The sequence below is a fragment of the Peromyscus leucopus genome, chromosome 6 (genome assembly GCF_004664715.2).
Source record: "Peromyscus leucopus breed LL Stock chromosome 6, UCI_PerLeu_2.1, whole genome shotgun sequence".
Taxonomy (NCBI): domain Eukaryota; kingdom Metazoa; phylum Chordata; class Mammalia; order Rodentia; family Cricetidae; genus Peromyscus; species Peromyscus leucopus.
The window spans coordinates 82,428,616-82,448,611 of record NC_051068.1 but is presented as its reverse complement, the minus strand read 5'-3'; the positions used below and the strand labels follow the sequence as shown (position 1 = coordinate 82,448,611).

The 19,996-nt window shown below is 45.8% G+C and overlaps 1 protein-coding gene across 1 annotated transcript; it reads left to right on the top strand.

Moving 5' to 3' along the window:
- Positions 1–438: 438 nt before the first annotated feature.
- On the top strand, positions 439–10,302 carry LOC114699994 (glutathione S-transferase Mu 1-like). Its single transcript, XM_028879409.2, has 8 exons — positions 439–583; positions 885–960; positions 1,392–1,456; positions 1,749–1,830; positions 1,926–2,026; positions 3,358–3,453; positions 3,536–3,646; positions 8,989–10,302. The coding sequence occupies exons 1-8, from the start codon at positions 548–550 to the stop codon at positions 9,076–9,078; spliced, it is 657 nt and encodes a 218-aa protein (XP_028735242.1). The 5' UTR covers positions 439–547; the 3' UTR covers positions 9,079–10,302.
- Positions 10,303–19,996: the final 9,694 nt, after the last annotated feature.

Sequence of the window (19,996 nt, the reverse complement as noted above, 5' to 3'; positions counted from 1 at the left end):
TAGGTGCTAGATTAGGGCTTCAGGTTGGGGGCGAGTCTTTTTGTCCTTAAGCTGAGAGTTGAGCCTCCCCAATGACAGATTCCCACAGTCTGAGTTTGAAAACCGAGCTCTGCAAAGAAAAGGAAGAAGGGAGCCTGTCTGCTTCTTTAGCTCTCTGGCCAGTCTCCAGTTTCCAGTGCCAGTTTCCGGAGCATCCAGCAGGTGGCGATGGCGGCAGTTGCTAAGAGGGTTTGGAGCAGGAGAAAAGATTTTGCCTTCAGGGTGCACAGAACAGAGTCTTGGGGCAGAGGCAACCAAGGGTCTAATCCCTCCTCTCTCAGAGAGGGTGTGGCCCTGTGCCTTCTGGGTCAGGATCTGCAGCTCTGGTTACACAAGGGAGGAAGGGGCGTGCCTGACTGGGATTGGTGCAGAGTGGGGAGGGACAGGCCACTTGGCCCCTCCTAGGCCTCTCTGGGAGTCTGCATAAAATCACAACTTGTCCAAAGACTCAGCTCAACCCTGCTGCAGCCAGTCTGAGAAGACCAGCACCAGCCACAGCACCAGCACCATGCCTATGATACTGGGATACTGGAATGTCCGCGGTGTAAGAGAGGGGACCGGGATGTGAAACAGAAAGTTCATAACAGCAAGGCCCTTTCTAGCAGAGGGATACTCCTCAGGCCTCCCTAGAATCTTCTACCTGTAGCTCTCAGAGCTCAGGAGGACGCTGTGTGTGTATAGAGGGGTGGTGGGGAAAGGGGAGAGGGAGGTGCGAACTCGTGCCTGGATATGCACACTGCATGGGGGCTGTATTTGCTCAGTGTGGGGGTCTCAAATGGAGAAGATGAAGTCATACAGAACGGTCACCCCAATTTCCCAGCTCTGTCTCTGATCTTCTTTCTCAGCTGACACAACCCATCCGCATGCTCCTGGAGTACACAGACTCAAGCTATGAGGAGAAGAAATACACCATGGGGGACGGTAAGGGCACCTTCCCTGTCAGTCACCTGCTTCTCACTTGCCCAGTGATGCCCATCAACCCGTGCTTAGCCTCTTATTCCTCAGGCCTGCAGCCAGCCTACAGTTGGAGTTAGAGCCTGTTGCTTCCAGGAACCTCTTGAGGGTGCAGTTTGGTTTTTCAGTGTAGAACGCCGAGAATGGAGTTCCTGGTCCATGTGTTGTTAGTAACTAACTAGATTGGGTGCACTGTTGGGGTCCAGGCTCCTCTTATTGCCAGTCGTTGCTTACATCTCTCCCCTCCATCTTGGAAAGTGACTCTGAGTTACACACACACACACACACACACACACACACACACACACTGCCTCAGGGGTTCTTTCTTGCTCCTGGTCTAATACTAGGAGTAGGGTAGGACACTGAACTGATTTCTTTTCACATCGTCTTGTCTACAGCTCCTGATTATGAACAAAGCCAGTGGCTGAGTGAGAAATTCAAGCTGGGCCTGGACTTTCCCAACGTAGGTGCAGGGAAGGGGAGGTTTGGGGAAGGCATGATGTTCTGACCTCATCTTCTTGTCTGGCTGAGGGGTTGGGATCAGTGCTTCTGCTCACCTGCTCCCACTCCTGGTGGCTGCACAGTGTTTCTGTTTTGGGCTGGGACCCAGCTTTTCCATTCAGTGTGCAGTGTGAGCTCCATAGAGGGCTCACCATACCAGGCACACTGAATGCCAAACCACCTTCCTGTTCTCACCCAGAAAAGAGATGCAGGGACCCCATATCTCATCTGACCATTCTTGCTTGTCTTTTCAGCTGCCCTACTTAATTGATGGGTCACACAAGATCACCCAGAGCAACGCCATCATGCGCTACATTGCCCGCAAGCACAATCTGTGTGAGTGGGCTGGCAGCGGGGTAGGACATGGGAGACAACCTCTTTGTCTTGGCTAGGATGGGATGCTGAGGGTGAGTGTGCTGTGTGTCCTGCAGATGGAGAGACAGAGGAGGAGAGGATTCGTGCCGACATTGTGGAGAACCAGGTTATGGACAACCGCATGCAGCTCATCAGGCTCTGTTACAACCCTGACTTTGTGAGTCGCCAGGGATGGAGCAGACAGGGTTTGCAGCAGGACTTAAAGTCGTGTGTTCAGAGCTGCAGCATCCTCCTTCAGTGAATGAAGAGTGTTACTGATACTCTGAGTTCTCCTTCTTTACACTGAAGGTCCCTCATAACCCCAGTGAGACAGCACATGAACACTGTGAACCTACCATTACTAATGTAACCATGGAAGAGATGGTTGAGATTATCTGGTGGACAGCTGATCTAAGTCCTTCAGCATAGTTGTAAATCTCAACCATATCTGTCCTTTGACATCTTCCATGTGTTATCTTTCCCAGTGGTCATACCAAAAGCCTCCAGGATGAAATTAGAGGGTGTGGGAATGGCCTGGTGGTTGAAAGTGTTTGCTGTGTGACATGAGGGCTTTAGAACAGATCCTGAGCACCACATAACAACCCGAGAGTAGCAGCATGCTCTTATAATCATAGTGCTCTGGGGGAGAAATGGGCCAATGAGTCCAGCCAGTCTGTGGGCTCTAGATTCAATGAGAGACCCTGTCTCCAAAAATTAAGGCGAACCGTGATTGAGAAAGACACTTGACATCAACATCGGGCTCCCTTCTACCAACAGGCAACAGTGTACTCCCCAAATGATGAACATAGGTCATATTGCACACTGGTCTCACACATCTATCCAGTGCGTTCCCATGGTTCTGTCTTAGGTATCAACAGAAATCAGGACATCTTTTTTTTTTTTTTTTTTTTTTTTTTTTGGGTTTTTCGAGACAGGGTTTCTCTGTGTAGCTTTGCGCCTTTCTTGGAACTCACTTGGTAGCCCAGGCTGGCCTCGAACTCACAGAGATCCTCCTGGCTCTGCCTCCCGAGTGCTGGGATTAAAGGCATGTGCCACCACCGCCCGGCTATGTTTTGTTTTTTGTTTTTTTTTTTTTTTTTGGAGGACATCTTTTTTATAGGCATGCTCTTCACATATGTTCTTGGGCTCTTCCCAACCCAGTATAACTGTCTTCTGGGATCTTTATGTCCTTTGTATCTTTGGTTCCACTGGGTCTCTAAGGCTAGAACATGCAAGATACTCAGGAGTTCCTTGGGGGGTATCTCCCAGTACTGGTTTGGACTTCAGTCATGGCAGATTCCAGGGATGATGTCAAATTCTAATCTGAGTCTCCATCACCTCGCACATTAATTCTGCCACCAATAAAATAGTGATGTGTTGAATGGAGGCCTAGACACAGACCTGGCTTATTGTTGGGAAGGTGGCTGTTTCCTTGCACAGCTCTGGGAGGCCAACCTGTCTGCTGGGAAGCCTGAGTCTTAGGGTGGTGACTGCTGTTTTCTGCCTCAGGAGAAGCTAAAGCCAGAGTTCTTGAAGACCATCCCCGAGAAGATAAAGCTCTATTCTGAGTTCCTGGGCAAGCGGCCCTGGTGTGCAGGGAACAAGGTAAAGAGAGGGGGTGAGGAGGAAAAATTGCCATTCTTCCCAGGCCTCAGATTCCAGCACACTCATCCTTGGCTTCCTGCAGATCACCTATGTGGATTTCCTCGTTTATGACATCCTTGACCAGCACCGTATATTTCAGCCCCACTGCCTGGATGCCTTCCCAAACCTGAACGACTTCATGGTTCGCTTTGAGGTGATGCCCTGTTTCTCCTCATTTGATGTCCTTTTTCCCTTCTCCCTTTCCAGGATGACTTTTGTCTTATTTAGCGTTTCTATTGCAGTGAAGAGACACCATGACCATGGCAAGTCTTATAAGGAAAACATTTAACCGAGGTGGAGGCTTATAGTTTTAGAGGTTTAGTCCAGTATCATCATGGTAGGGACCATGGCAGCTGGAATTATGGGTGCATTCAGGCTGACATAGAACTGGAAAAGCAGTTAAGAATTCTACATGTTGATCTGAAGGCAACAGGAAGTGGTATAAAACACTGGGCAGTAACTTGAGCAAAGGAGACCTCAAAGCCTACCCCCATAGTTACACACAACAACACCACACCTACTCCAACAAGGCCACACCTCCTAATAGTGCCACTCCGGTAGCTGAAGTTTTCCTGGTGTCCTGCCCTGTCAGCAGCCACTCAGACCCAAGTAAACACACAGAGGCTTATATTAATTAAAACTACTCAGCCATTAGCTCAGGCCTACCACTGACTAGCTCTTACACTTAAACTCAGCCCATTTCTGTTAATGTATATGTCGTCACATTTTCTGTGGCTTTACCTGTGTGCCATTACATGCTGCTCCCTGGATGGTGGGCTGGCGTCCCCAGACTCAGCCTTCCTCTTCCCAGAATTCTCTTTGTCTGCTTGTTCTGCCTATACTTCCTGCCTGGCTACTGGCCAATCAATGTTTTATTTATCAACCAATCAGAGCAACACATATTCATAGCATACAGAACATCCCACAGCATCTCCCCTTTTCTGTCTAATCAAATAGGAAGGTTTTAACTTTAACCTGGTAAAATTACATATAATAGAACAGGTATCAAGCAAGAATTACAGTTATAATATCTAGTCTATGTGTATTTGGCAAAATCAGAGAAAATATTCTATGTAGCCTATATTTGTGAGTCTAAACTTTCATATCTAATTTATCTTTTATCATAACCAAGGAAAATTATAATTATAACTATCTAGTCTTCAACTACATCAAAGACCTCAGAAGGATATAATATTACCTAAGAAAAACAGGAAGAACATTTTAAGCAACCTCCAAAACTCTGGAAATGACAGAGACAGCTGCCTGCCTGGGCAGTCATCCAGAGTTCCTCTGCAGTGTTGTGGCATCCATCTTCAGCCCATAGGCCTAGTCTCTCAGTCACTTTTCTCTGGGTCCTGTAGAATGTCTGGCAGTCTCCTCTGAGAAGCAGGAACCTGAAGGACCATCCCGCCTTGCAAAGTTCAGTGGTCACCTTCCTATGGGTCTTGCATGTCCAATTAGTACAACATTTTGTCAAACAGTCCAGGCAAGAACAGTTTCTTACCCAAATGACTATTTTTGCCAAGAAGAAGATAAATCCCATATGGAGTGTCTTTAATACCCATCTTTCTTTTTGAACTAAATCGGTGCTGCCAGGAGCAGATGTGTCTCACTGTCCAGAAAGACTACATTTTTAAAACATTTTAAATACCATAATCTATAGGTCTTTGAAGTGTTTGAAGATTACCTACCTATTTGAAATATATCTATGTATACCTAGAAAACTTAACTAACATGACTATAAGTTTGATTATAATAGATGACTAGTTATTAATCTGTATTTCTCAACTATACACTACAATTTCAAATGAGTTGCACGAACAAAATAAACAAGAGTAGAAATATATATATTTATATATATATATATACAGTATAACATATATATATATACAGTATAACAAAATTAACTTTAAATTTGTCTTAATAAACTAAAACCCATAGCATTGTAAAACATTTTTAAACAAGTTGTTGCTGTTTAAAAGTAGGTTCAATAATCTACCCTTTCATCCTATCATATCTGTATCCTACATTTCTATATCATATCTTCCTATCTTGTTATAGAAAGAGATTGACTATGACCAATAACAATTTGTAACTAACAATCTAAACAAAGACAAACATCCATAATCCATTTTTTGAGGAATGTGGATGTAGTTTTCTAGTCTACTTCCTGCTGATAGAGGGCTCTGTATTCTTATGGGGACATAAAGAAAATTTTAGGATTATGGTCAAGTCCTTACTGGAGTAGTCTATGAGGTTGTACTCTCTGAGTCAGTTGCCTTGAAGTTGATTTTGGATGTTGGATGATCTGGGCCATGGTGTCATTGGAGACCTTTCAGGGTGCCTTGGCTGGTCAAATCATATTTGCCTGAAAGCAATCCACAGGTTCTCATCTTCTGTGAAAACAAAAGCAGAACCTCTTTTCCAAAGCAGTGTATCCTTAGACATAATTTTTTTAAATCAAGATACCTTTAAAATATACATATTGATTTAACTCAGCAGCTTTTATAATCAAATGTCTTTCTGCAGTAAAAAATCCCAAGACAATATAATCCAGACTCTCTGTGTGATTTTCATCTTTTCATGGCTTATTTTATTTATTTATTTATTTATTTATTTATTTATTTATTTATTTATAGCTACGGACCGAACCCAGGGCCTTGTGCTTGCTAGGCAAGCGCTCTACCACTAAGCTGAATCCCCAACCCCTCATGGCTTATTTTTTAATTACTTTTACTGTCTCTTTAAAGACTTTATTTTTTAAAACTTTCCATTTCTTTATATAACTGTCTATGTTCTTTTTTCTTTCTCTTTCAAGTCTACATATATATATATATATATATATATATATATATATATGTATATACATATATATATATTTTTTGTTTTGTTTTGTTTTTCGAGACAGGGTTTCTCTGTGCAGTTTTGCGCCTTTCCTGAAGTCTACATATATTTTTACACATACTATAAACCATTTAGAGGTTTACTTAATCTGAATCTGACTTATTGTGAATCTATTGCTTTAAACTGCAGAGTGGTTAGGACTGAAATGGTAGCTTTGGCTGCTGGCTCTGCCCACCTCTGAGAGACTCTAGGCCTGTAGGCTGTGCTGTGGCTGGCCCGAGAGACAACTAGGAAGCTAGTTTTAGTTAGATTTTAGAATCTTTTTCTTTTTTTTAAATTTTTTTTAAGCTTTCTTGGGTTTTAGGTGGAAAGTTTTGCCCCACACATGGGCATCATTTGTAGTTGAAGTTTTCCTGGTGTCCCACCCTGTTAGCAGCTGCTCAGACCCAAGTAAACACACAGAGGCTTATATTCATTAAACTGCTCGGCTATTAGCTCAGGCCTAGCACAGACTAGCTCTTACACTTAAACTCAGCCCATTTCTGTTAATCTGTATGTCACCACGTTTTCCGTGGCTTTACCTGTGTGCCGTTACATGCTGCTCATGGACAGTGGGCTGGCATCTCCTGACTCAGTCTTCCTCTTCCCAGAATTCTCTTTGTCTGCTTGTCCCACCTATACTTCCTGCCTGGCTACTGGCCAATCATTGTTTTATTTATCAACCAATCAGAGCAACACATATTCACAGCATACAAAACATCCTACAACACACTCCCTTTTGGGCCATTTTCTCTTAAACCACCACATTCTACTCCCTGGCTACAAAGGCTAGTCACTATATCACAATGCAAAAATGCATTCAGTCCAACTTCAAAAGACTCCATAGCCTATCACAGTCTCAAACTTATTTAAAAGTTTGAAGTTCAAAGTCTCTTCTGAGATTCACATAATCCCTAAATCTACTATAAAATCAAAATCAGAAAGCAAATCATATACTTCCAAAGTATAATGGCACAGGATATACATTATCATTCCAAAACACAGTGGGAAAATGCCAGACCAAAGCAAGACTAAAAACCAGCTGGGCAAATCCAAACTCTGCATCTCCCTGTCTGATGTCAAAGCACTCTTCAGATCTCCAACAAGGCCACACCTCCTAATAGTTCCACTCACTCCCTTTGAGGGACACTTGCTTTCAAACCACCATAACTTTCTACTCCTTGGAATGGAAATGGAGAATAATTAATTTGTTGGGCAGTGACCTGTGTTCAGTCCTTAGATCTTCTGCATGAAATTTCTCATCACAACCTACATGTTCTGTAGCAATGTCTGTTCTGTTGGACTGTTAAGGAGGCTGACTATAGAGACTGTCAGTTTCTCAGGGAACCAGTACCATTGGAGGAGGTTGTATTTGTTTCCCTGTGTGCTTGTAGCTTCAAGAACAGAGGACAGTAGAGCTTCCTGATGCCAAAGGAAAGAAGCCGTAGGTTGCCAGGGAGCCTGGATACTCCAGCCCTGAGGCCTATGGAAATTCAGGACATGTCGGGAGTGTACAGCAAGTGCTGTTGAGAGGGGGAAATATGGCAGGACTGATGTGCAGTGCCAGGGTGCAGTGTGCATATCCGGCCTGTCCAGTTCTCTGCACAGTCAGATTCCTGACTGGGGAAGCACTGGGACCCAGGGCTACAGCTGGTGCCAGGCTGAGTGGACAGGTCGCTGCTGCTGGAGGATGTTCTCCTGAGTTGTTCAGTGTTTAAGTATCCTGTTTCTCCCCTTTCATCTTCCTTCTCAACAACAGCTTGGTGTTTGACTGTGAAACCGTTGAAATGGGATTTTTCGGTCATTTTCATTCACCTTCTCTGGTGTCTCTATGTGTGTGTGGCACAGTTCCAGCTCAGTAGGACTTGGAAAGGTGCATCTCCATCCAGGGATGCAGCGTGGCAGGCATGCCTGACTATGAGGTCCATGTGACAGCCACAAAACCTACTTCACTAGAGAATTGGGGGTCAAGGCTGTAGTCCAATGGGATTCTTAGCACGGAATCTTCTTTTCTGTCCTCGAAACTGCCCAACCAGCGATGTGTTTTGTCAGTTTCCATCAGCTTGGATTCTGGTCCAGGCTGCTCAGCTCTGGAGATTGTGTAAGAACTGGCTGTAAGCACAGTGGGAGTGTGGGAGGCTGCAGTTCAAGGCCAGCTAAGCCTGTTCACTTGGGTCCAGGCAGCCCTGGAACTCTGCATTCTTCACAGCTTATCTAGGCATTCTACTGGAAAGACGGCGCACAGCACAGAGTCTTTCTGTAGTCTTTGTCCAGCAGGGCTGGGGACAATAAGGATGGACGCACTGAGTGTGCGTTCAGCCGCCAGGTTTAACGGTTAGGTTTTTCTGCTTCAAGAGAATGGCAAAGGCCACTCCATTGTCTCCTTGCTGGTTCACTTATCCCCATCCTCATTAACTTAGGATTTGCTGAGGTTCTGGGACACACCGCTGAGAGCAGTGTTCAGTTTCTCCTTCTTTACTGGGAATCGAAGCCTTCCCTTACCAGTGTTGGGCACCTGAGCAGCGCATGCTGTGTTGGGGTGTTCTTAGAGTGAAATGTGTGTACCCAGTGGTGCCACAGACCCTGAATTCCTGCCTTCTCTTCCCCCTGCAGGGCCTGAAGAAGATCTCTGACTACATGAAAAGCAGCCGCTTTATATACAAACCATTTTATGTAAAGCTGGCCTTTTGGAACCCAAAATAGGACTACAAAGCTCAGACCCACAAGAATATTCATGACCACCCTGCTGGCTCAGGCCCTTGGGCATGGCTCTGTGTCCCCACCAAATGTTTTCTTCTTTCTATTCCCTATTCCTCCACTTCTTCTCACAAGCCCCTTCCTTCAGTCAAGCCTCGGATCCTTGGACTCCCCATTTCTTCCTCAGTCTCCTGCTCCTATTCCTTTTTCCTGCCCTGCATCCAGCCATCCCTCACTGCTGATTGGAGGAATGGGCCTGCCATGGTCCATGGCATATGACAGCAGATGATAACTGATATTCATGAGGTCAATGAGATGAAGAACTCTCTGATGGAGGAAACTCTTCAACAAAGGCTTCCAGGGCCACTGCCTATGAATGACTCTTTTGCTTCTGTCTGTACTCTTTCTCATATGCCACTACATTTCTCCCCTAAAAACAGCTATCAGTATTTCCCCCACTGCCTGTGTGTTTATCTTGTGAATATATTCCATCTACTGGATATATATATATATCTGTGGATGGTCAAGAAGATGATTTCTTCTTAAGCTGTATAATTTTGGTGAATAGAAATAATGCTAGGATACTTTCATAGCTCAGGTTGACATAGGAAAGTAACAGTATTCTCGGGTACAAAGATACCTTATTACACAATTAGCTGATTTAAGACCTCAAAGCAAATTCAAAGTAAACGAGTTGCCCCTGGAAATGAATGCACAAGGACAAATTCTCAAGTGTCTGTTGAACCAAGGTCAGGCACAAAGCGACTTTAGTAGACATAACATTCTCTTTAGCCTTTGATTATTTTGTACAAACTCCAAATCTAAGTTTTATGATACAAGACTCAAGGTTCAGCCAACTGTTTATGTTTAGATCCTGGGATGCTTTTAAGGTTACTGTCTCTCCAGGAGGTGCTGAAGCATTCAGTGTTAGGTGGCTCCCACCTGGTCACCAAGGAGCTGGCTGACAGTTAAGCATTGTCATGGTAACTCACTTCCAGCCGGTCAGTGTGATGTCCCAAGTCTGAGAGAAACTGTGTGATTTCTCATGTGTTATCAGAATGGCTTTTCTTCTTATTGTTTACTCAAGAAATGTGTTGTGACCCTCAAAATGCAACTCATATTTTGTCTAGAGTTTTTTGTTGGAGAGAGATGTAGCTATGTAGAGACAAAGAGATTGTCAGAAGAAAAAGATTTTTCAAGATGAAATAAAAGAGAAAGTTACCATCAGAATGCATGTGTTTCTTTCCTAATACACCTCAGATAGAAAAGTTTAGTTCTCTCTGACATGCTGGATTTTTTTTTTTTTTTCATACTCTGGGTGCAGTCTTGGAGCTGGATCTCTAAAGACCACACTTTGTACCAGACCCCAGAATCCTCAGTAAGCTCTGAGAGGTCAGATCTGCCTCTGTGCTCGCCCTGGTCCCCAGAGTGAGCAGCCCTGTCTGATCCCCAGTAAAGTCTGAATGACATTTGTCCTGTGTCTTGTTTGGTTTCTGTGAATCTCGGGACCAACTGTGTTGACTTTGGGGGGGGGGTGTCTCTGTTTTGTTTCCTGCAGGAGGGGCTGGAGAAGGAAATGTAGGGACTCTGGGTTGTTTAAAGTCCTTGATGTCCCTGTCCATGTCCCCGTGCTCCTCAAGCTGGTATTCCCATGGGAGCGCTCTCCTTCCTTTCTCAATTACTCTTCAGAGTGCGGTGCCTCAGTTGTCCATGGGAAGCTCGTGTCATGCTTCGGAGAGATTCTGGGCTGAAGGGAAGGCTGAGCAGGCAGGCCCTAGATGACCATCTTCTGCCGTCCTCCTCAGCTGTCCTCAGTTTCCCTCGTTTGTGTTCTCAACATTTCTCTCCAGCAACATTCCCCACTGTCCACAGTTGATATAGGAGTCTTCTCCTCAACTAGAGCCAAAGTGAGTCAGAGGATGGCTCCCTTTCTCCCTCTCCCTCATCCTTCTTTCATTGTTTTTTCAAGATGTATCTATTTTTATTTCATGTGCATGCGTGTTTTGTCAGCATGTGTGTATGAGCACCACATGGGTACTCGGTGCCTGCTGATGCCAGAAGAGGGCATCAGACCCCTGGAGCTGGAATTACAGATGGCATGTGGGTGCTGGGAACAGAAGCGCTCTAGAGCAGTGTACTCTTAACCTGTGACCCATGTCTCCAGCCTCTGGTTGTTGGTGGTTTTGATCCAGGATCTCATGTTACCCACTCTGGCTGGGTCCTCACTCACTATATGCCTGAGATACCTCTTGATCTCATAATTCTCCTTTTCTGCGTCCTACATACTGGGATTATAGGTGTATAACTGCAATGCCATCTTTGGATTGTTCATCTTTGAACAATCAGGCTTGGCACATGGTTGATGAACGGGAAATTTGGAATCGGAATGAGGTATCTCCAGAGATGTTTGGCCAGACCATACAACCAGCCACAGGGCTTAGAGCTCTGGAAGGAACCATCTTATCCAGAGTCATTACCGCACCATGTCCCTGCGATGGTGCTGGAGTCTGAGCCAGAGACCCTCTCAGCTGAGCAGGCTCCTCAAGAGGCTGCAGCTGCGTAGGGGAGAACATGGCGGGGCATGGGCTGGCCTAGTGTGCTGGGCCCCGGTGACTGGCATAGGCATATGGTCAAAAGCTGTGGGCATTTTGCATCAAGTCACCCATGAAGGACTTGGGCACGTTGCAGAAGCACCTGCTGAACAGGGGCCCATGCCAGCGGCTGGATCATAGACTCTGGCCTTTGTCAGGCAGTGCCCGTGACCTCCCTGTACCAGGTAGCACCTCTGGATGAGAGCCCCGATGGGGGTTGTCTTCCTACCGACTGCCTGTTTGTGAGACTGGTAAGCTCACGTTATTTCAGTCAATATCTGTTAAATTTTAACTAAAAGACAAAGAAGATAATCTGGAAAGGATGTAATAAGGTCAGGGGTGGCCCTGATAATGTTGAGTAGGGAGGATAAGATGTGGACCAGCACCTAGAACAGAGGTTGGAAACGTCCCCCATGTGGGGCTGGTACTTAGACCTTGCAGGCCATATTCTCTCCAGTGTACCTCTTAGAACAGAGAAGCAACAGAAAAACACTGGCCAGGCTGGTGCAGGTCTTTAATTGTGGTGCTCAGAAGCAGAGACAGGAGGGCCTCGGTGAGTTTGAGGCCAGCCTGGTCGCTTAGTGAGTCCCAGGGCAGCCATTGCTATGTAGAGAGACCCTGTCTGAAACAAAACTAAACAACCAAACAACAAAACCCCAACAACAACAGAAACAATAAAGCAAATCTTATGAAGGCTTTTTCTGAATTCAGAGTCCCTTTCTCCAATGACTCTAGCTTGTATCAAATTGAGAAAATACTAGCCCAAACACTTCACCGTGTGTGTGTGTGTGTGTGTGTGTGTGTGTGTGTGTGTGTGTGTGTGTGTGTGTAAGGGCTGTGGTGGTCAATGTTGGGGTCTTCCTCAATGCCTGTTCATCTTCTTTTGAGACATTTCTGAGTCATCCAGTGCTCTGAACTGGGGTTAACAAGGTTGAATCAGGGCCAGGACTCTTCTTGGGTTCTTACGAACCCAGACCTGTTTCTTCTTTGAACTCATATAGGTACTTACAATCCGGGTCATTCCCCATGTTGGTGCCACTGTCCTTCCAAACCCCAACTGTATCAAGTGAATGCTTGTGGCTAGCCACACAGAAATGATATAGGAGTCCAGCTGTATATAATAAGTTATACTTCGACCGATCAAGGGTCTTTCAAACGGGAAGCCATTTATCACGGAATATTTGGTGTTATACAGCTTTAATATTCAGCTGCACCTTGCTATAAATTTCTTGTGCTCATAATTCCCATAGAATGAGCATGTGTTAGGCATCTGCCCTTTGCAAATACCCCCTTTTAGCCACATCCAAAGATCGGGCCAGCTCCAAAACAAAGCAGTGAAAGAGGAGCAGGAACACAACAGCTATCAAACCACCTGCAAGGTGCCTGAAGCCCCTGAACTAGGTTAAGTGTCTTTTTACAGACTACCAGGCTCCCAGGCCCAGTGCCTGGCCCTCGAGGTACATGGCTTTGCTTCTTTTGCAAATCAAGTTCAGATCTTCCCCCTTTTCCCACTGCTCCAGAGCAACTTCTTAGGTCAAAGGGGTTTTCTCTCACCAGGTCCTGTAAGCTGTGATGCAGATTGACTAGCTGTCAGTGTTCCTCCCCCACCCTGTCAGAAAACTGGTAGCAGAGAAAAATAGTGGCAGTTTTATTTTTAGTGACTTATAGATTTCTTTACCCTATCACCTGTAAGTTTATAGTTTGAGCACATTTATGATAGACTCATAATGTTTTCACTTCACCACACTAAGGATATATTCCTAGCACATAAATTCCCTCTCTGATTTATTCCAGTTCCTATGTAGCTCCACTCTTATTCTCTCCCCTTTTTTGGGTTGCAAATGAAGTTGCCAGGAAACTTCTGGTGGGAACCTTGCGATTCTTATGTTGTATCATAAACGTGAAGGTGTTGCTGTCTTGGGGAAGATATAGACTGGTCCAGAGAGGACCAGGCAGAATTATGATGGCAGACACAGAACCGCGTGGCCAGAGAAGAGAGAGGAAGACAGAGATTCTGTAGAGGGTAAGGCAGATCTCTGGTAGAGTTTCTGCGAGGCAGGACTAAGACAGGAAGGTGAGATGGAGGACAAAGGGACAGAGGATGAAGATGAGGTCAAAAGCATAGGAGCTAACTAAAACTATGAGGACAGGAAAAGTGGGCACAGGGAAGAGGTGAATGTGAGGATGGAGATGAAGCTGAATAAATAGAATTTTGTCATAGAGGGATAAAGTAAACAGACAAAAAAAAGCATGGTGTATGTAGATTCCTTTCCCTCACATAACCCCACACTGGATGTAGTGTCTTTCTTAGGACTCTGGGAGGAATTTTCACAGGGCTGGCCTTGGGAAAATTGCATTAAATGTTCTTATCAGGGCCCACCAACCTCAAGGCAGTGTCTGTTCTTCCAGAGTGGACCTTGAGTTCCCAGAGAGTAGGGTTTGCTCTGTACTCTCTCTACCTCTGGCCTTGCCTGCGCCAAGGGCTGTGGTCCAGCTGACTCATGCTATCTGTGCATTTCTGGCTCAGTCAGTGAAAACGAGAATCCCAGGATGGACTGTCATGGAACCCTGGCTTATGAACTCTGTGCAAGCCTCTCCCAGTGCAGTCCCGCTTACGTCCACATGAATCAGCAGATTTTCCTAACGGGTAACTCAGAAAACCACAGCTCGCCTTTCAGTTTGCTGCATGTATGTAATGCTGTTCTCAGCGCCAAAAATCCCACGTTCCTCTCCTTCCCTCCTTATAGCCTGTTATTCCTCTACTTTGGAAATCTTCCCAAATGCTTACTTTGTTCTTCTGAAATCTCACTGGGTAAAGCTCTTGACCTTTGAGGAACAATTCAGTTCCTTGCTTTTTCAGTCTGTCCATGGCTGGATGGGGTCAGAGGTCCACAGCCTCCTGAATTCGACCCATGCCGGAGTCCAGGTCTGGATGGGGCCAGGGTCTGAAGATGGATGGATGCAAGGGTGGCGATGGAGGAATCAGACATGGGATAGATAATTTTTGTTGACCCTTTAAAGTTTACTTTGTTTTGAATATCTTATTCCTGTGTAAGTACAGGGACAGATGTTTCAAGAATGTCTCATAGCCTCATGAAGAGACCTCTGGTTTCTTTATGTGTCACAACCTCCAAGGCGTAAGGGAAACCTTCAAGTAGATAAGGATATCCCCCTAAAAGCTGGGGAATAGTATGTTCAGGACTGTCCTGGGAAAGCTTAGAAGCAACATTCCTGGGAGAAGGCATAAATGATTGATAAGGAATTTTCCATCAATCCAATATCCTCAAACCGTACAAATATTAAAAGGGCCCCAAGTACGCAACAGGTGGAGATGTAAACCAAAGGTGGCATGGCAGCCATCATGTGGCTCAGCTCTGCTGGATCTTTGTCAAGCAGCTGTGCTGGCTTTATGACGTCTGCCATTCCATTCAGACATGGCTGTGCCAAACCCACAGAAGAGAGTTTACATCAGTGGCAACAGATTCAGGGACAGTTTTTGTCTTCTTTTTAATTTTGTTATGCTGTTTTCATTTTTCAGATTAAAATATTGTTTCTAAAGGCTTATTTTATTTGTAGTGTGTGCGTGTGTGCGCGTGTGCGCGTGCGTACATGCGTGTGTGTGTGTGTGTGTGTGTGTGCGCGCGCGCGCGTGCGCGCGCGCCCACATACTCATGGGTAACCTAAGAGGCAAGAAGAGGTGGTCGGATCCTCTGGAGCTGGTGTTACGGGCTGTTGTGAGCCATGCCAGGTGGGTGCTGAGAACCAAACTCTGGCCATCTTCCCGAGCATCAAGTGTCTTAATGGCTGAGCCATCTCTTCGGTCATGTTGTTGAAACACACTATCTCCGATGCTGGTCTGGAGACCACTATGTGACCCAGGCTGACTCCAAACTCACTGCAATGTTGCCAGCTCACCCACCTGAGCGCTGGCGTTACAGGTGTGCACAGGATGGCAGGATGACAATACTGTGTTCTAGTCTGACTTCCCATCACCTTTATAGACATCGGCTTCATGAGGGCCAATCACTGCTGTATATTAACTTGACCTTAACCCACGCCCCGGGCTCAGGAAAATGGCTGCTCCTCTTGCCCAGCGGGGGCCCGCGCAGCCATGCCAGGCCATCCTCTCTGCCAGCAAGCCTGTGCACGAGAATGATGACAGCTGTCTTTGGGATCAGGAGAAACAGAAGCCAGAGCGCCTGGAGGCCCTCCCTGAGCAAATGAAGATGTTATAGTACCTGGGGCGTGGCCACTGTTTTCCAGGCACAAGGTAAAAGGAAGAGAGCTGTACTTGCTGCCATGATGGCCCCCAAAATCTCTCTGAATCCGAGAGCCAAACAAATCTCTTGGGATCAGCGCGAGGGCTCAGTGGATTAAGGGGCTTGCTGCCAGAGCTGACACCCTAAGTTTGGTTCCAGGACCCAGACAGTGGAAAGAAGACTGATTCCAGTAAGTTGTTTTCATGGTTCTTGGGTGTCCCCCTCCCAATAAACAAGCATACATAGACAAATTAGTTAATAAAGGCATGAGACTCAGCAAAGAAAACCCTGCCCTCTCGTGTGTTGTCTGTGTCAGATCCTTCTGTCACAATCGTGAGGGCAGAGGGGAGGGAGAGCTGAGGTCAGCGCTTGAGGCTGGCTGCAGCTGGTGTGGTGCTACAGTAAGCCCTGGTTGTCTCTGACCCCTTTAGAAACTGTTTACCACTCACTGCCTGGAGAGAAGGCCTGGAATATAGAACATCCTTGACTGCTGTTCGGACGGGTCTGCTGGGAAAGAGGTTAGTTTTGGCACAGTGAGATTGACCTCAGGCACCAAGTGGAGAAACGTGACCTTTCTGTTCTCAGGGCCTTGATTGCTGATGAGGCTTTCTTTCTGGGTCTGCTGGCAATGTCCCTTTCATCCAGTTTCTGCTTAGTCATAGGTAAGATCTCATCTGTGCTGCCGGGATTTGTTGGATTCCTTTGTCCTGTTGGGAGTTCGGGTTTTGGGCAAACAGAGGCTAGAAGGAGCTTAGCTGTGAACCAGGAACAGGTCTATGCACATGGAGAGAGATGGATGGGGTCCCCTGCAGGAGGTCAGGAGGCATGAGCCCGGGGACCTCACAGAGTGGCACCCACAGAGCGAAAAGAGGAAAGTTGATTAAGCATTCCTGGACCTCAGGTTCCCTCCTGACAAGTAGACATAGTCAGACAGATTTTTCAGGATTCCTGAGTGGGGACCCAATTCTGTATTTTGATGTTTAGTGTGTACAGAGGGCCTTGCAGATGGTCTAGCTCCCCCGTCGGGCCTGAGCAGTTCTGTATGTCTACAAGCCCTTACCCCTCCTCCGACTCCACCCTTCTGACTGCTGACTCGACCATGCTCTGTCTGGACAACTTTTACCACGATACAGTACACTTTCTGTGTGATGCCTAGGTGGGGATTCAGGATTCGGTACAGACTAGACAGTGATTGACAGCCACCCTCTGGTGCTGCCTTCCACATGACCATTCATGCCACACCTCAGAGTAGTTCACGACAACTGATGTAACATGTAAGTTTCCGGCAGGTTTTGTAATTTTATACGGGCAGTTTCTGAAAAACAGGCCACGAAAGGAAAATCACTAGTTGGTGTGCATTATCACCTCTCAGGTCCTCATTTTCGAAATCCCCATTTTGCTGTATTTGTTAGATGCAATTGATTGTAGCATTAACATGCATCTGTGGAAAACATGTATCCCCAATTTTGAAATCATTTGTTTCAATTTATACATCTTCGTTTCTGTCTCCTGATATTTATTAACTTGAAATCTTCCCGCCCCCATGGACAGGCAAGGTCTTATGTTCCAGGCCTGACTCAGAGTTGCTGTAGAGCTGAGATGACCTTAACTGACTTCCTGTCCCGGCCTCCTCTGCCTGTTAAGTGCTGAGAATACAGGTGAGCACAGCGATGCTTGCTCTGTGATTTGCTGGGATCGAACCCAGGGTGTTGTGCATGCTAGGCAAACTTTCTACCACGTGGACCACTTCTTCAGCACCTGAAATTTCCTCCTGTGGTTTTTTTTTTTTTTTTTTTTTTTTTAAATTCTGGTTGGAGTTATGCTCTATCAATTTTGCTAATGTTTTATGTTATGATGATTACTAGGTTCATGTGCACATTAAAAGAAATTTCTGTATTTTTCTTTTTCCTACAATTTTTCTTCTGCAGTTTTATTTTACAGTAAACATGGCTGCTTTCTGACACTTTGAAACCTTAATGCATTTAAACTCAAGTTTTGTTCCTTTCTCTTTTCTCTCCATCTGTCTTCACTGCCCCCCTGCTGTAGGATGTCTTTCTGTAGGTTTTGTGGTGGTGTTTTATTTGTGCACCCCAATAAAGCTTATCTGGAGATCAGAGGACAAAGCCAGCCACTATATTAAACATAAAAGTCAGGCAATGGTAGCACATGCCCTTAATCCTAGCATTCAGGAGGCAGGGATTCACCCGGATCTCTGTGATTTCAAGGCCACACTGGGAACAGAGCCAGGCATGGTGGCAATTGCATTTAATCCCAGCACTAGTTAACCACAGAGTTCTGGAGGTCTGTACAGACAGACAGGAAATGATAGAGCTGGGCAGAAACAGGAAGTGATATAGCTGGGCAGAGAGGAAGTAAGATAGCAGGGCACTACTGTAGGATGGTCTGTATGTCAAATTACTCTGATTGGTCAATAAATAAAACACTGATTGGCCAGTGGCTAGGCAGGAAGTATAGGCGGGACTAACAGAGAGGAGAAAAGAACAGGAAGGTGGAAAGAGACATTGTCAGCCACTGCCATGACAAGCAGCATGTGAAGATGCCGGTAAGGATGAGCCACATGGCAAGGTATAGATTTATGGAAATGGATTAATTTAAGCTATAAGAACAGTTACCAAGAAGCCTGCCACAGCTATACAGTTTGTAAGCAATATAAGTCTCTGTTTACTTGGTTGGGTCTGAGCGGCTGTGGGACTGGCAGGTGACAAAGATTTGTCCTGACTGTGGGCCAGGCAGGAAAACTCTAGCTACAGGGCACAGAAAGGTAGATAGGCGTGAGTATACAGGAAGTCACTCTCTCTTTGGCTGAGGATTTCATAGCAGTAAGAACGTGGCTGACTTCTTTCTGCTTCTTCAGTCTCTCAGTTTTCACCCCAATATTTGGCTCTGGGTTTTTTTTTTTATTATTATTAATAAGACCATTAAAATTCACCTTAAAATGCTGTGAATATGTGCTGCTCCCATTGGCTATAAATAAAGCTGTTTTGGCCTATGACAAGGCAGCTTAGAGGCAGGCAGGAAATCCAAGGAGAGAGACAGGAAAGAGAAAGGCGGAGTCTGGAGAGAAGCTAGCCTGCCGCCCAAGGAGCAACATTCCACCAGACTGGTAAAGCCATGGAACACATGGAAAACCTTAGATTAATAGAAATGGGTTAATTTAAGATGATAGAACTTGCTAGCAAGAAGACTGTCATAGGCCAAGCAACTGGTAAATAGTATTAAGCCTCTGAGTGATTATTTTATAAGCAGCTGTGGGACCACAGGTCCGGGTGGGACCGGAGAAACCTCTCTCTTTTCCTGAATCCCAGTGACTCTTCCTTATTCCTTCCCTCCCTTGGTAACTCCCTCCCCCTCTCTCTGCCCCCTCCCCTTCTCTCCTTCCTTCCTATCTTTTTGATGGATCTGAGTTTATACACAGGGCATCCTGCAGGCCACACAGTGACTTCCCTGAAGCCACCTCTAACTCTGTAAACACCCACTGGGTGGAGACACAATGTGAAGATGTTTTGTTTTCCTAGGGTATCATCCACCATCGACTCAGATTGCCTGTTCTCTGATGAAAGCACAACCTGAAAATTCACTGTTGCTGGAGGGCTTTTCTCCAGGTTCCACCAAGCCCCGTAGTCCCACAATCCACATATAAAATAATCACTCAGACGCTTATATTAGTTATAAACTGTATGGCCGTGGCAGGCTTCTTGCTAACTGTTCTTATATCTTAAATTAACCCATTTCTATAAATTTATACCTTGCCACGTGGCTGGTGGCTTACCGGCATCTTTACATGTTGCTTGTCCTGGAGGTGGCTGCAGTGTCTCTCCCCCTTCTTCCTGTTACCCCAATTCTCCTCTCTCCTTGTCCCACCTATACTTCCTGTCTGGTCACTGGCCATCAGTGTTTTATTTATATAGAGCAATATCCACAGCAATTCACCTCCTGTCTCTGCTCCATGGTGACGGCAGCACAGGCTCCTTGTTCTGCTTTTCCTTCCCAGCCCTTTACCCGTTCTTACCATCACAGGGATGAGGGCGTTCTTTGTCCACGTCTGGGACACGG

Coding starts and splice junctions, on each gene's coding strand:
- LOC114699994 (XM_028879409.2), top strand. CDS start 548: ATGCCTATGATACTGGGATACTGGAATGTCCGCGGT. Junction 961..1,391: donor GAAATACACCATGGGGGACG/GTAAGGGCACCT, acceptor TCTTGTCTACAG/CTCCTGATTATGAACAAAGC. Junction 2,027..3,357: donor TCTGTTACAACCCTGACTTT/GTGAGTCGCCAG, acceptor TTTCTGCCTCAG/GAGAAGCTAAAGCCAGAGTT.